This window comes from Pelodiscus sinensis, chromosome 14, assembly GCF_049634645.1.
Source record: "Pelodiscus sinensis isolate JC-2024 chromosome 14, ASM4963464v1, whole genome shotgun sequence".
In the NCBI taxonomy this organism is placed as follows: domain Eukaryota; kingdom Metazoa; phylum Chordata; order Testudines; family Trionychidae; genus Pelodiscus; species Pelodiscus sinensis.
In genome coordinates this window covers 41039553-41056076 of record NC_134724.1, presented here as the reverse complement: position 1 = coordinate 41056076, position 16524 = coordinate 41039553, and the positions used below count along the sequence as shown (strand labels likewise).

Below are 16524 nucleotides of genomic sequence, written 5' to 3'. Positions count from 1 at the left end.
CCTAAATGGCACTTTGATAGGTTCAGTGTTCTGCTAATAGGTCTAGCAGGTGTTTTCAGTTTCAAGTTAACTAGGTCCTCTCTGGAGGAAGCAGAGCCAGAGAACAGGGATAGGAAGAAGTGGGTGGATGTTAAGACACAGCCTCAGGAGAGCAGGCAAGGCACGTAGGTGGTGGCAAGCAGCATAATGCTGGCCAGAGAACTCTAGTGGAGCAGAGAGTGGTCACAGTGGCTGGAGAGAAGCAGCACTTTGAAGGGGAAACCTGCCACTTCTCTCCAGCCACTGGCTGCACCCCTGCTCCTCTGGAATCCACCTGCCGGTTCTCATGTTGCTTGCTGGCTAGAGGATAAGACTGACTGCATGAGCCAGCGCAGAGCCAAAGGGGCAGCCAAGGGAATTTACACCTACCTCCTCATTTGTTTCTAATTAAACTGCCATTCTTCAAGCAGCATTCAAGGTTAAATGAAAAAACTATTTCTATTATTTTTTATTGCAAATACACATTATGGATTAAATAGGCTTTTGTGGGCTAGCCTGTGAACCTAACGACCATTTATAACATTATTTTGTGTGAAAATATGTTCCAAGTTCTAAAGAGCTGACCTACAAATGAACTTTAGGAACACAACCTGTTCCGTAAATTGGGGACTTCCTGTACTTCAGACCAGCCTGCTTCCCGAGTTACTCGGCTGCTCCCCCTTGTGGCGAAAAGTGATATTGCCTTCTCCGTGGAGGAGCTCTCTACGAGGGACCATCCCTTGCAACTGCAACTTGCTCTGCCACTCCCTCCCCCGCAAAAAAAACCCCTAAATAATCTGTGAATGTGAGCTTTCTGGTCCCACAATTAAAGCCCTGGGTTGATTTGTTGAGGGAGGTGATGGCATGTGAAAATTTTACGCTCTGTAAGGAAAATCAGAAAGTAACTTCCAAACATAGCTTTGCCTCTATAAAAAATCCTGATCTCTATGGTGAGAAGGGTAGAATCATTGTTTAAATAAAAACTGAGATTAGTACTGACCATTATATGTATTTACGTGGGGTGTGGCCTGCAGCATCAGGCTTCCTGGGCCCAATGATCAGCTCTACAAACCAAGTGTCTCTTTCACGGCATGAGTAAAATGTGTCATTTTACACATGGTTGCTATGTTGTGTATTGAAGAGGATAGGTTTTTTGTTTCGAGGCATGAAAAGGCAATGTGTAGGGAACTGAAGGGTTTGTTCAAACCCGAACAAAATACTGGAACCCTCAAAATCTGGCTGCTGTGAGTGGATGAAAGTTACCTTGAACAGTCAGCATCGGAGTTCTTACCTGGCTTCTCTAGGGATAAATCAGTTCTCCTTGGATGCTTATTGGGATAATGAAGTATCTTCACCCTTTGGATTTTGCTGAGCAGTTTTGTTTAGACTAATGAGATTTCACAAATCATATTACAGTGACACCAGCTTTTCCATCCTCCTCCGGGCTCATTGCTAGGCATTTATTAATAGCAGCTTTGCTATTGACTCCTAACTACAGCGTGGCTACCCTGGTCAATCAACATTTGGCTGGCTCATTCAACCATCTTTGAATTTGCATTTTATTTCCTGTTCCCTTTCTAGGCTGCTTACCTGGTTGGCATCTCAGACCCTAACAGTCAAGCTGGTCACCAGGGCCTTGTTGATCCTATCCAGTTTGCCAGGGCCAATCAGGCGATCCAGATGGCATGCCAAAATCTAGTGGACCCAGCTAGTAGCCCTTCGCAGGTAATTCATTCCAGAGCGTTGCGAGGAGACCTTTTTAGAGATGTATTGGGACCCATCTGTTTGCTTTGACAGTTCATGAAGGCAAATACTCAGCTTTGGGACACAGAAAGGGTCTGAATCATGGTTTGTTTAGAATTAAAATGGCATTACTACCTTGTTCCTTTGCCTGGTTCCACACCTCTTTCGTGTCATCTGTCTTCTCAGGTTTTGTCAGCTGCCACAATAGTGGCCAAGCATACTTCTGCTTTGTGTAACGCTTGTCGTATTGCTTCATCGAAGACAGCCAACCCTGTTGCCAAGAGACATTTCGTGCAATCAGCTAAGGAAGTTGCCAACAGCACCGCCAACCTGGTGAAAACTATCAAGGTACATGTTCTCTTTCATTTTTCTTCAGCTCTGCTGAAACAGAAGAGCACCTTTTTAAGAGTATCTTCTTTCTCTTAGCAGTACACTTCTTAAAATATTGTCATTCATTAGGACTTGTCATGGACCTCAACCCCATTATGCAAAACACTGTATAGGCATACCTTAAATAAACTTGGAAAGCTGAACACTTCACTGTACTGGCATAGCTCAAGTGGTACAAGCCTCCTTCGTGTGAATGCAGCTGTAAAGAGCCTGTATGGATGGGTGGGACCAGGGCAACCAGCCCCCACACAGCCCATATGGCTCAGTGAACCCCTACCTTCCCGCTGGCCCTTAGAGCTGCAACAGAGTGCACTGTGTAGCCCTCCGGTGGAGATTCTAAAGGGCCCAGGGGGACCCTGAGTCCCTTTAGAATTGCTGGGGTCTGGGGCTGCTGTCCCCTTTCCCCTCCCACCCTGTCGGCGGGTCTCCTCATTGAGTACATCAATGGATGGTGCATACTTAATGAGCAGCTGTTCAATATTGTTGTATCCTCCCTATCCTACGTGTGGTCCAGACTTTCTTTACATTATTCAACTGCTGCTTTGAAGATTAATGTGTCCAGCAGCTTTTCTGCAGTGCTCATCACTATATTTGAGTGCTTCACAATCAGACAACGTTAATTTATATTTGCAACACCCAGAAAATATATCAGGGATACTGTAGACAATCACTTTCTTTGCTGCACAACCCCGATAGATCCACAGAGCAAATCCAGCTTGTGCACAGGCTGGATACTAAAAAAAAAAAAAACGGTATGTCGTTATGGAATTCAAGACTGTATCACATGGGAGACTAATTAAGATTGCACAGGCTATCTTAATTTTATGCATCTCTTAACGTTTGACAGCTTGCCTGCATAACACAAAAATGCTCTTTTAAGATAGTTGTATGTATATAATTTTCTACATTTTCTGTGGGGTTTTTTTAATAAAAGAACTGGATGGAAAGTTTTACACTAAATAGTTAAAGTTTGGCAAAGTTACAAGCAACTGAAATCAGGGTCTTGTAATGGGAAGCATGGGCAGCTTTAAAAAGGAGAGACTAAATGTGTAGTTTTAAGGCCAGAAAGGACCTTTGTGATAATTTGGTCTGACCTCCTATATAGTGTAGGCCATACAACTTCCCAAAATAATTCCTAGAGCCTATCAGCTATGCTTACTTTAAGGTGTTTGTACTCCTGTACAAATACATGTACGTATCATTTCTATATCATAGCAGTTCTATATCATAGCAGTTATACTGGTATAACTTTCAAGGGTTGGCCAGGCATAAATGTTCTTGCTGCATCTGAAACAGGTAACCTCTGCAGCTCTAGCTATTAGTTGTCTGGATTGGGGTTGTATATGAGGATGCCACTTTCAAAATTGAGACAGACTAGCTTTTTTCAAGTTAAAAATAATGCTTAACTTTTGTTAAATGTCAACCATTTGTTTTCTAAATACCTCCCCAAATTCTGGTAGAAAGTGGTTTCTCATGAGAAGGAATGAAGCTTGTGAGAAACATGGGAACCATGAATCTCAATCTCTCAGTAAGCCTTTAGCTGGCTTGTTGCCAAAATGTAAAACCACTGTATTCAGCTGATGGCAGAAGGTGCTAGGTATGGAGAGGAAGAATTCTGAGCCTGCAGGGATGGTGTGGAGGTTATTCTATTATGATTTTATACTGAAGTTGCTTTCATATTGGGCTATTTCCTCTGAGATTATGAAGGAGATGGGTTCACTTATGTGAAAATGAGTCAATAACACCTGTGAAGATGAATATCTGGCTTAGAGGTTTTAGTCACCAAGAAAAGGATCGACTTGTTAGCAACTGTGGACTTGAGGTATTAAAACATGATTTATGGAATGTCACTAGAGTGCAGTTATTTTAAGCTTTTTCCTGCCCTTTGTCTCAGCACAGCTGCTTTGGGCTTGGGGTCAATAATCATATGAACAAGTGAAGAAACATACTGTGTTAAAATTTATTTCTTTTTTCCAAAGTGTTAAGTCAAAGATTATCTTTGTGTTTGGTATGGATGTAAGCAACTAGTCAATAGGGTTGCCAGATGGTTTAACCAAAAATCCTGAACTCCTCTCCCTCCCCTCCCCTGCCCCCCAAAAAACACTGGGGAAAAAATTCTGTTGAGGGGGAAAAAAAGGAGGGATGCGGACCAAAGTTGTTGAGCAAAAAAAAAAAAAAGACCCCGAGACAGCATGGCCCTTTAAAAAATGCTTTTTGGCCCTAACAGTCCGCCATCTTTTTTTCCTGCTCTGGGCCAGATAGCTCTCCTGCAGAACAGGTGAGCACCTGATATTTTCACCGCCTGGCCGGGAAAAAAATAAAAAAATATTGGACATTTTAGGTGTCCAGTATTTTCTGAATTTTTTTACCGGGCAGGGGGTGAAAATACCGGACTGTCCGGGTCAATACCAGACACCTGGCAACCCTACTAGTTGACTACCTGATAAACATATGCTTATTAGGTAGTCGAGTAGTGACTCAGCTAGTCGCTTCTCCCTTCCCCTTTTGCTGCCTCTGTCAGAAAAAGGCAGCAAGAGGAGGGAGCAGGAGCCAGTGTTAGGGGGAGCTGGCTTAAAAGCCGGTTCTCCCCAGCACTGTCTCCACTGGGAGGCCAGATAGCTCTCCTGCGGAACAGGTGAGCACCCGACATTTTCGCCGCCTGGCCAGGAAAAAAATCAAAAAATACTGGACATTTTAGGTGTCCGGTATTTTCTGAATTTTTTTACCAGACAGGAGGCGAAAATATCGGATGCTTACCTGTTCCGCAGCTGGGTTAGCTCCCGGGCCACTGCGACTCTGCAGTTTCCCACCTTATCGACTAATCGAGTAATTGATGGAAATTCCATTCACTACTCAATTAGCTGATTAAATGCAATTTAACATCTCTAATGTCTGAAGGAGCATTCAAATCTATTTGCAAATCTCAAATGTTATAAGTGTTTTGAAAGTTACAGAGAATTAAACCATCTTTTTTCGGTATGTAATCCTTCTGAGCCTTTACAAACGGGCTCTTGTGCCACTACCCTCAAGAGGTGCCAGGTTCACGTAACTAATTGCCGTGCTCTTTGCCAGGCCCTGGATGGTGATTTCTCTGAAGATAACCGCAACAAGTGTAGAATTGCAACTGCACCTTTGATTGAAGCTGTGGAAAATCTGACAGCATTTGCTTCCAATCCAGAGTTTGTCAGTGTACCAGCCCAAATCAGCATGGAGGTAGGAAGAGAGTTGTATTGTTATCATAGAATAAGCACTTGATGTGTCCTCCTTCCCTCATGATAGCTTTATTATCAAAGGTAAAATGTAGAGTTACACTTTTGTAACCAAGAAAACTTTTGAAGAACTTGATCCTTCATAGAGTTCCATGTGGATATGCAGAACTCATTGCAGGATCAAGACCTATGATCCCCTTTCAGGAACATTTTCATGAATTTAAAGTAACAAGTGATTTACACTGTCAGTGAAAAGAGTGGCTAATCCTTTGTTTTTCTTACTTGGCCAGTTCAGTATTCAAGATTGCTTCTTTTCCTTTGAGAATTGCTTGCAGCACAGATACATGAAACAGTCTTTCCCACATTCCCTGTGCAGCCGATAGCCTGCAACAAAAGCCCTTTCCTGTTTTAAATATCTGCCCTAGCTGAAGGGCTGATCCGATCTGCCAGGCTGCATTCCTTGAGTTCCTTTGTATGGACCTCTTGAAGGGTATACTCTTTATCAGTTAACCACTGGCCTTGAATTTCACACAGGTGATACAAGCCTGGTGATGCTGTGATGGTACCCTTTTATCTCTTGCTACTAGCTCTTAACATAGTACTCATGACTTGCGCGTTGTCAGGTAGTTCTTGCTATCCAGGGAAGTCGTATGTCTGCTGTGTTTCAAAGGCAATTTAAAAGGAAGTTATCACTAGGCTGCATTGAATGGCTTATGTCTCAGTTATCCAGCTTCTAGAAAAAGTGGTGTTGACAAGAAGTAGCTTTTTGTGGGGAATGGGTTTCACAAAAGAAAACAGTCTAACATGCAGGTAGGAAATTCATGGAATTTTAGAGAGCTAAAGCTCATTCAAAACTATCAAAGTTCCCATTGTAACAGAGACTGTGCGGCACTGCAGATGTATTCAGAGCTGGTATACGAACTGTTGACTCCTGTTTCAGTGGCCTCATCTCAAGCTGAAGACAGCAGAAACAGAAAATTCAGCAACTGTGCCTATCTGGATCCACATGTTGTGGGACATAATGTAATTGATATGCTTAGGATCTGTCCCCTCCAGGCCTGACAGAGTTGGTGTTTCTAGCTTGCTAGCAGTCACTTAGGATATTAAATGCAAATTTTGTGACTGAATTACAATATTTTAGTCCACATTTATTTAATCTGTTGAAAAGTCACATTTGCCTCCATCTCATAATGGTTGCAACTAGTTATCATGCTGCTTAATTATGCCCACTGGTTCTCTATTTGGGCAAGAGTCTCAGGCTTCTCCTCTTTTCACTTAAATGTATCCCCTTTGCTAATCTAAAAGCTGTCTGCTTAAGTACAACAAAGAGAAAATTAGCTGGATTTTTTTTCTTTCTACAGTGAATTTACTGCAGTGATTTCTCCCTGTCTAATATTACATAATGATTCATTTCTTGATGGCACTCTCATGCCATAAATAAAACTAGCTCTTCAGGAGCAAAATGAGTTGACAGACTCTAAGGGTGACTTACAAATGTTCTGCATTTCCTGCTACTGTGAGTGTTATGTTTAGTCCTCCCTCAGTACATCTTTGTTAGCATGCAAGCAGTCCAAGCGTTTGCCACTTATTTTGAAGAAGAGTCTAATTCTGTTCCTCGAATGTGTGTCTTGTTGCTCTTTTGATCACAGGGATCCCGAGCACAGGAGCCAATTCTGATTTCTGCCAAGACGATGCTGGAAAGCTCAGCTTTATTGATCAAAACTGCTCGTTCGCTAGCCATCAATCCCAAAGACCCACCTACCTGGTCTGTACTCGCTGGGCATTCGCATACGGTTTCAGATTCAATTAAGAGTCTGATCACGTCCATTAGGTACGTTTTCTGTCCTAACTTTTTTTGTCTTCCACTCTCATGACATAATACCTCAGCACCTTATCTGGCAATGTGGAATGAAATGGAAGTAGCAAGTGGCCCATGCTGCCATTGTCATTTCACTGATGAAAACCATGCACAAGGACTTGTGCACTATTTGCTTGCTATACAGCAAATGTTTCCTTTGCTATATATCTGAATAGGAAGTCATGGACAGCTGAAAGGACAGAGGGAGCTGTGATAAGAGTTAATCTTTCTCTATTGCCTGCTATTGTTTTATTCATTCTTAGAAGCTTGAAAATACAATTTAATTCCTTAGCAGTGTGTGCCTTTGTCTGTTTGACAACTATTGATTGCATTCTATGGTACACAAGATCTCTCGGTTTATACTTTGTGTGTAAACGTCACTGATGATCGTATAGCTCTAGAAAGTGGGGGTTTTGCCAAGTTACTCTTTTTATTCAGTTTAAAGCAAAGAGAGCAGAAAATACTGTTGGCCTATGTAAATCAGAATATATGTAAAACATACTTAATAATATTCAGAATGTGAAAAACATTCCCTGCATATTGCCTATAATTTTAGGCAGGTCAAATAGGATGTCTAGGGTTACAACTTCAGTGTTTGTTCTCTACTACAATTTTTTTCTGATTAGTTTATAAGATTGTTTTTGCATCTGTGTGTGCATGCACCTAAATTTTAGAAGAATCAATAAACCTTTTTTGTATGTAAACTTAAACACACACACAAAAAGAGGGATTACATGATATATCCTGACTTTCAGTGGAAGTGAGTAGTGAGTGAATAAACTGAATATTGGTAGTTTTGTATTTGTATCTAAAGTAATATTGTCTTTTCATGATTTTACACTTCAACCACAAACTGCCAGTCTAGATTAAAGCCCCCACAGATGAATTTTTGTTTGAGAGTAAAATATAACTAATACCCAGTGAGTTCTTCATGGGACTATTGATTGATTTCTCACCTATATTCAGCAGTGGCTGGTAGACTTTGTTCATCTATCTCAGTTGCTTTTCTTAAATCCTCTGCTATGACCAGCTTTCGAGGGTACTTCTTTAAAGTGGCTAGTACAGCTACTTACTCACCTGAGAGAATGTCATGGTTCTGCTTCCTTAAAGGCTCTCTCCTCTTGCCAGATCCTTAGAGCTAACATACCACAAAACATCCAGAACATCTTGACTATGTGTTTTAAACCCTTCTTGGTACAACAAGCCAAGCCTAGTTCTCTGTCTTGCTGCCCCATTTGCTTCGTGTATTGTCTATTAATGAAATGCATTTTGTGGGGATTCATGAGGGAGGCTCTTCTTCAACCTTAAATTACCCATATCTTTTTTTTGCTTCAGGGACAAAGCCCCGGGCCAGAGAGAATGTGATTACTCCATTGATGGAATCAATAGATGTATTAGAGATATTGAACAAGCTTCCCTTGCAGCAGTCAGTCAGAACTTGGCCACAAGAGACGACATCTCAGTTGAGGTAAGACAGACTACATCGTAACTGAGTGAAATTAAGCACTCCTACTTGTTGTGTTTTTGCTTTTCTTCATATCAGAAGGAAAACATTGGAACTAGGAAGTACTGTATGTGGAGGCAATCCAGACTGCCCTCAGGAGAGAAATCTTCCCATTAGAAGACTTTTATAGCAAATCCACAGATTGATTTCTGGACTAATCTGGGATGTTTAATGGTGGTGTTCATAGGACTCCATGATAGGGAAGACATTGAGGCAAAATAAAATTTGATGCGACATGGATTAAGGGTGAATGACTAGATGCGATTTAGCATCTCCTCACAGCAGGCCTGAGGGGCATTGTTTTTTATATTTCCTTTTTTTCCCTTAATCAAATATATTCATTGATCAAATTCTGGCATTTCACTTAATTGGAAAGCAGACAGCACAGTCCCAAGATAAGCATTCCACATTGCAAGTGTTCAACATATTTGTGAGGGAAACACTACTAACATATACTCCTAACGTAGTGAGCCCTCTGAGTGATCCATTTCATATCCAAATAAAAGTCCATCATTAATAATAAAGGTTGTCATTATTCCTGTCTCCTACACAAAATAGCTTTACATTTACTTCCAGATTTCATGAAATTGATATGAAATGCTTCTCTTTTAAATTTACACGTGCAAGGGATTGTTCAATTTCAAGCTAAGCAGCAATGCTAGATACACCACTAAAACTTTAGTCTTCCTGCAGTGGCTCATGAGAAATAAAAGCGCACAAAGTTATCACAAAAGTTTCTTTTTAGAAAAACTTCATTTCTCTTTCCTTTTGTTAAAAATGTCCATCCTGCTTTGCACCTTCGTAAGTGGTAGAAGTTTAAATAAGCACTGCTTAAGCTTCCAAACCTTATTTAAAGCATTATGTAAATAAAGCAAATCATAAAAATGCTGTTTGATTTCTTGGTTTTTTTGCAAGATGAGCTAAATCCTGGTTCTCAAGGCATGAACTGCCTTTGACCTAGAAGGAAATAGTTCTAGTGTTGTCATTTCTGACACCAGGTCCTTCTTTCTCCTTATGTCTCCACAACCGTATTTTTGGAGATCAGTCCTTTCTCCTATTTTTCCATTCCCTTTCATATCAATGTGTGGAGTCCACGATGAAAATATTCCTCTCTGTGCAGCACTGTGGCCTTGAAAGTGCTGACTCATGTTTAGGACAACAGTCCTGGTGATTTTCTGAGCATTCTAATGTCATTAAATCAGAGGCAACAATAGCATCACTTGTTATGTTTCCACTGGAGCTAGAAGCGAAAGCTGGAACAGGCACTGAGAGCCAGAGCTAGAAGCAGCCTTTTTATCTTCTTCATGCAGCAAACAGCCTCTGCCAGGGCATTCTGCAAGAGGGGAGTATCAATGTGGAGAGATGGACAAGCATGTAAATAAAACTTACTCGTTTGCATCTGCTCTTTATATTGCGGAATGTGGTTTGACAGGGTTCTTTGCAGTTCAGCTGGCACGAGGGTATCTTGTGAAATGGTGTGGCTCACTGAATGAGTTGCTGTGGAAAGAACTGACAGTCTCTCTCTCTGTTAGGCTTTACAGGAACAGTTGACATCAGTTGTTCAGGAAATTGGGCATCTTATTGATCCCATAGCAACAGCAGCCCGAGGAGAGGCAGCTCAGCTGGGACACAAGGTACTTATGTGGTCCTCTATTTAGTGTCATTAATGAGACAATGGTAGCTGCTGCAGTGTGTTGCAAGCTTATTCCTGTTACATTTAAATAAGGACAAAGAAATATGGGGTGGGGGAAAGATCTTGTATTCCTGAAGACAGAAAATTTAAATCAGAGGCAAAAATTGTTTGAACCTATATGCCTAATTATTGCATAGAAGAGGACATGCAAGATTACTCGCTGTCCTCTGGCTGCTTTGATACAAGACCTTCAATTCCTGGCCACATGAGGGTTAATTGAGGACTAAGTTTTGGAGTTAATTCTGAATTGTTAGGGGTTTTTTATATGTTTTAAGTGCTGTATTCAGTAATTATGTCATAAACAAATGTTCTTTGCATTGTTTTCATCTTGGATTTGGATGATGCTTTTTAAAATGTTCCTTAATGTTGTGGGTATTGAGCGCTTTTCCTGTTTTAGGATTTACTAAAAATGTCTTATTTATGTATTGAAGACCTCTGTCTGTTGCATTAATACTTGCTTAATTGCAGAAGTGTTTCTTTTTAGATTAATGTGTCAAATATGCAGATCCTTGGGAAATGGAGTCATTAAAAGGTGACTCAGCCCCTCTGGCCCCCAAAAGAGAGTGGCTTCTTGAAATCACACTCTGGCAAACACTAAAACTCTGGCAGGCAAGGAATTGGATAAAGTTGTGCACCAGTTTTTTTGTTTCTCAGAAATTTGAAATAAAAAAACACAAGAACAGCAGCCCCTTTTTTTAAACACTGTCTTTAGTGACATTATTGGCCCTCTAGGAGATCTCTGATTTGTGTATATATACTAACAGACTTACCCTTCATTGCCCAGGTCCTTCAGAGCATGGCCTTGGGGTGTAGGGGCAGGGTGTGTGTGAGTGAGGGTTGTGGATAAGAAGGGTCTCAGGGCAGGGAGTCCCCTGCTTGTTTTCTCCTCTCCCCTCCACCCCCCAGGACTCCCCAACTACCAGGGATCTGTTCACTCCCACCAGGGGCCTGTTCTATCTCTACCCAGGCCCTTCCCAGCCTGTCAGAGGCCTTTACTTGCACCCCCTAGACGCCCCCTCAGCTGTCAGGGACCTGTTCTCTCCCCCCAGACGCCTCCAACCGGGAGTGGGGAAAGGGTTTGGGCAGAAGGCCCCTAACTTGGTGTGCTGGCAGGCAAGATGGTGGCTCTCGAGCCCTGCTGGCCACTTCCTTGGTGGTACATCTGCCCCAGTGCCAGTGGACACTCTGCGGGCTAGCTGACCCTTGTAGGGTCGCTGCCCCAGTGGCTACTCCCATATTGCATCGCTCTGAACAGCAGCCCCTGCCTTTGAATGTTATGGAAAACAATCCTTTCCCCAGGGCTTCTGGTTGTCCTGGCACAACCAAACCAAGACTTTGCTTTAAGTTAGGAGAAGAGGAAACTGAATACCAAATTTGGCAGCCCTAGCTCATGTAATATGAGCTGTATATAATATGAACGAGATCAGAGAAGTATTTAGGTTTTTAGATGCAGATTTATAAAATTCTCACAGCAAAATGACTGCCAAAGTATTATTATTTTATCAACTGCAGTTGGTTAATAAGATAGTAAAAGCTTCCTGATCAATTAATGATTAAATCACAGTATTTTGCTATCATGTGCTCCAAAGAGTCATAGGAGACATGTTAGAGAGCCACGGGCTGACTATTGCTGCTCTAAATGGTAAAGATGTGTGATTATTAACTGGTCCTGTCCATCCTCTTAACCATATGTGGTGGTTCTTTATAGACCAGTGTTTCTTAAACTTAAGACCGAGGAACGCCAAACAATAATTTTTTTTCTGAGGAACACCAAGGATTTTTTGTTAAGCCAAAAAAGAAAAAAAAAAAAAAAAAGTCGGGGAAAAAGTGTCGGAGGAAAAGTTAGGGTATGTCTACACTGAAAAGTTAATTCGAAATAACAGCCGTTATTTCGAATTAACTTTAATAGCATCTATACATGCAAACCGCTATTTTGAAATTAGTTTGAAATAGCGGAGTGCTTAATACGAATTTGGTAAACCTCATTCTATGAGGAGTAACGCCAAATTTGAAATAGCTAATTCGAAATAAGTGCTGTGTAGACACTTAATTCGAAATATGCGGCCTCCAGCCCTTCCCAGGGAGCCCTGGTGGCCACTCTGGGCACAACCAGGAAAACTCGTCTGCTCCCCCCCAATCCCGGAGCCCTTAAAGGGGCAGATTCTGGCCACGGTGCCAGTGCCAGTTGCAAGCCTACCAGCACCCAGCCAGCAGACCATGCACCTGGCACAGCATGAGCCAGCAACCCGCTGCCACCCAGCCCTCCGCCGCTCCCCAGGACCAGGCTGGCAGCTCCCAGGAGCCTGCCAGGGGCCGCAAAAGGCGGGTGCCTGCCTGGTCTAGTGTGGAGATTGTGGACCTCATTGAGGTTTGGGGAGAGGCCTCCAATGCCCACGATCTCCACACTAGGCACAGGAATGCGGCCGTCTACAGCCGCATGGCTGCCAGCCTGGCCACCAGAGGCCACATGCGCAGCCAGGAGCAGGTGCGGACAAACATCAAGATGCTGCGGCAGGCCTATGCCAGGGGCTCCCAACCAGGGGCTGACCCAGACACCTGCCCACATTACAAGGCCCTGGACCGCATCCTGGGGAGTCAGACGGTCCGTGCCCCCCTGGTGGGGTCCGTGCACCCCCATTCCTCCTGCCCCACCCTCAGTGCTGGGAGACAGGAGGGCCGGCAAGACCCCCAACCCTGAGCTTCCCCTCCCCCTTCCTCCTCTTTCCTTCCCCTTCCAGCTCCCTCCTCCCAGGTTTCCCCCCTCCCCTCTCCCGCCCTCATTCCTCCCCTTCCCCACCCTAGTGATGTTAAATAAAGAGAGTTTTTCGTGGCAACACCGGTGTTTTTATTTTACATCAGGGAGGGGAAGAGGAAGGAGGTGGAGGTGGAATGTAAGACACAAGGCCCCAGTGGAGCACGCCAAGGGGACGTCACTCCTCCTCCACCTGGAAGCTCTCCTGCAGGGCTTCCCGGATGCAGAGAGCCCCCCAGAGGGCCTCCCGAATGGCAGCCCTGTAGGGCTGTGCATACTGGCCAGCCAGGTGGTCACCCTCTGCCATCCAGCCTGACAGGAAAGCCTCCCCCTTCCTCTCACATAAATTGTGGAGCACACAGCATGCTGCCACCACGTGCGGCATATTGTGCTCGGAGAGGTCGAGGCAGGTGAGGAGGCATCTAAATCACTGCCCCACTCCCAAGAGCCACCCCCGCTGCAATCCTGGCCACTGCGGGCGTTCTGTAGCATGGCTGGGACAGTCCGAACCCTCCCAGAGAGGGCACTTACACCACCTGTCCCCGTCCCCCCCCGTTTTCCCTGGGGCAGCCCATCTCCTCCTTGCAGCCCCCCCTCCTGGCCCAGTGGCCAGTGACTGCCGTATCTGCATGAGCACCGCTCTGACGGTGGATCTCCCCACGCTGAACTGGTTCCCCACGGATCGGTAGCTGTCCGGCGTGGAGAGCTTCCATAGGGCGATGGTCACCCGCTTGTGGAGGGGGATGGCGGGCCTCATGCGTGTGTCCTGTCACCGCAGAGCAGGGGCGAGCCACTCGCAGAGCTCCAGGAAGGTGTTCTTCATCCTGAAGTTCTGGGTCCACTGTCGGTCTTCCCAGCGCTCCAGAACAACATGGTCCCACCAGTCGCTGCTGGTGTCCAGACACCAGATGCAGTGGAGCACGGGCATTGCTGCTGCTCCTCCACAGCCCCCGGGGGTCAGGGGGAGGGCCAGGGGTCTGGCCTGCAGCAGATGGTGCCAGGCAGCCTCCAGCAATTGCTGCCAGGCTTGCAGCAATACATTAAGAATGAGCACCAGAGTACCCAGGTGCGGCTCTGGCTCCATGGTGCCAAGTGCTGTGGTGTCCCAAATGAGAGCAACCAAAGCAGACAAAGAGGAAAACACTTTGCTGTCCCTCAGCGAGGTAGGCAAGCAAGCGGGAAAGCTGAGAACCGGTTGTCCAGGGGTTCCCTTTAAGCACAAGCCTCAGATAGCCTCACACAGCAGCCATACAAAGCAACTACTGACCTGATGCCCTGCCAGAACCGGTTTCAGCTGCCCTTAAATGTGATCCAGCATCCAGTCAGTGTGGATGTGCTATTTCAAAATAGATTTTGTGTGTAGATGCGTTCATTCGAATTAGCTTAATTTGAATTAACTATTTTGAATTAAGTTAACTCAAATTAACGCTGTAGTGTAGACATACCCTTATTGAGGGGGGAAGAAAGGGTCGGGGGGAAAAGTTATTGAGTATAAGCATGTGATTTGGCCACTTTGCTTCCTTATGGACCTGTTTATTCATGATAGAATAACAGACTATAACCTGAAGCAACATTAGTTCTTCAGCAAAATATAGTATGTTTCTGAATCCTAAAATTTAAATAAGTCTTTCAGTGAAATTTGTTCCTTCATAGACATAGTAACTATCTGGAAAGTTCAAAAGACAGACTGTCTATCTGAGATCAGATACGTCTCTTCTGAAATTCCAGGTGCAATATCATTCTATTCTGTTTTCTGTTGTCTGCAACCAAGTGAGAAATTCCAGCATTTAATTACAGGTCCTTCCACTTGTGGTGGAGGAGACTGTCTTGGTTTATGCCCTTAAGTACTGTCTGACTTCCATGTCAGTTTTGAAAACAATTGCATCTGATATCCCCGTCTCTCTCAAAGTTGAGATCATCTGAAAGGAAATCATTGTTATATTGTCGCGTCACAGGAGAAGAAGAGATGGAATAGCTTATGAAGACATTAGAATGAATTATTTTATGCAATTCTGAAGGACTGTGAAGGTGTGCTATTCAAATTGTGTTCAAAGAACAGCTAACGATCTCGTTGATGTTAATTAGAGAGGAGGTGTTCCCTCAGAAAATGTATCCCAAGCATCATCTTTATTGTCTTAGGTTACGCAACTGGCAAGTTACTTTGAACCCCTGATTTTAGCAGCAGTTGGAGTGGCATCCAAAATGCTAGATCATCAGCAACAGATGACTGTCCTGGACCAGACAAAGACGCTAGCAGAATCTGCCCTCCAGATGCTGTATGCAGCTAAAGAAGGAGGAGGAAATCCCAAGGTATGGTACATGTGTATAATGAAATGGGAGAGGTCATTAGGAACAGTCATCTGTAATAAATCCTGCAGTGTTAGAGTGGAATTTAGAAAGCATCAGTGGGCAATAGAATTGAATGTTAATTACCAGTTATTTTATTTTCTCATAATGGTGACTGACAGAAAAGCCCTTTTGCAAGTTTGTTGTTTTCCTAAGTATTGAATGTATTATTTTCCTTTCAATTGTACTAGCAGCAAGATTGCTAGGGCAAACCACATTCTGACTGCTGTGTGAAGTTTTATGAATAACATTGTATGTGTGAGCACAGAGATTTAGTTGCATCTGATTTGGAAAAAACCTTGTATATACATTAGTATTCATCTTTAGTGTATACTCGCCTTGCTTTAACTTTCAATGGTTTATTTCATTACTGCCATAATTGTCACAGCAAAGGACAGGCAAATAGAATTTGTGCCGGGTTTCCAAGTATTTGACAATTTTGCAAAGTTTTTATAATACAACAGTATATTAAGACCTCATAAATGGTTTGCGTTTCAGTGGCACATTCTGCATATAGTTTTGGAAATATTCCCTGTAGATATTGCCTAACTGGTACATGTAAGTTGTTTTTCTACTCTGAGGCTTTCAAATGGTGATAGGGCTGAGGGATTTAAAACAACATATTATAAAATTATATCTTATCTAGAAAACAGTTGGATAAGTAAAGCTACTTTGCATGCAGGGTAGCACACTAATACCATCTAAAGATAGTCAGGTGCAAAAAGGTTTGCTTTTTGTATGAGCAAATGCTCATTGAAGTCAATAGAAGGATTCAGTGGGCTCTTGTTCCTTATTTGCAGTGGTGATGGTCAATAAACACAACTGAAATGTATAGGATTTCTTTTAGTTTTCCAGTCCAAGAAACATCTTGTTGTGGGGTGTTTTTTTCCCCAATGTCCATATTCTGGAGAGGAATTTGTATGCCCCATGAGATTGTTTTTTTTTTTTTTGGTTCCTTGTATCGGATCCTCTACCCTCCATATTGCAGGAAGAATTCTCGCGTGACCTGGA

At 43.4% G+C, this 16524-nt stretch overlaps 1 protein-coding gene across 9 annotated transcripts in view; it reads left to right on the top strand.

Moving 5' to 3' along the window:
• Nucleotides 1-16524, top strand: part of TLN2 (talin 2) — a 368094-nt gene that overhangs the window by 281836 nt on the left and 69734 nt on the right. For all 9 annotated transcript variants that reach the window (XM_075897670.1, XM_006127334.4, XM_006127338.3 and 6 more), the window contains 7 exons: nt 1600-1743; nt 1948-2109; nt 5224-5364; nt 7010-7191; nt 8554-8686; nt 10255-10356; nt 15307-15477. In XM_075897670.1, coding sequence (XP_075753785.1) covers nt 1600-1743; nt 1948-2109; nt 5224-5364; nt 7010-7191; nt 8554-8686; nt 10255-10356; nt 15307-15477 — 1035 coding nt within the window. The remainder of the gene's footprint in view (nt 1-1599; nt 1744-1947; nt 2110-5223; nt 5365-7009; nt 7192-8553; nt 8687-10254; nt 10357-15306; nt 15478-16524) is intronic.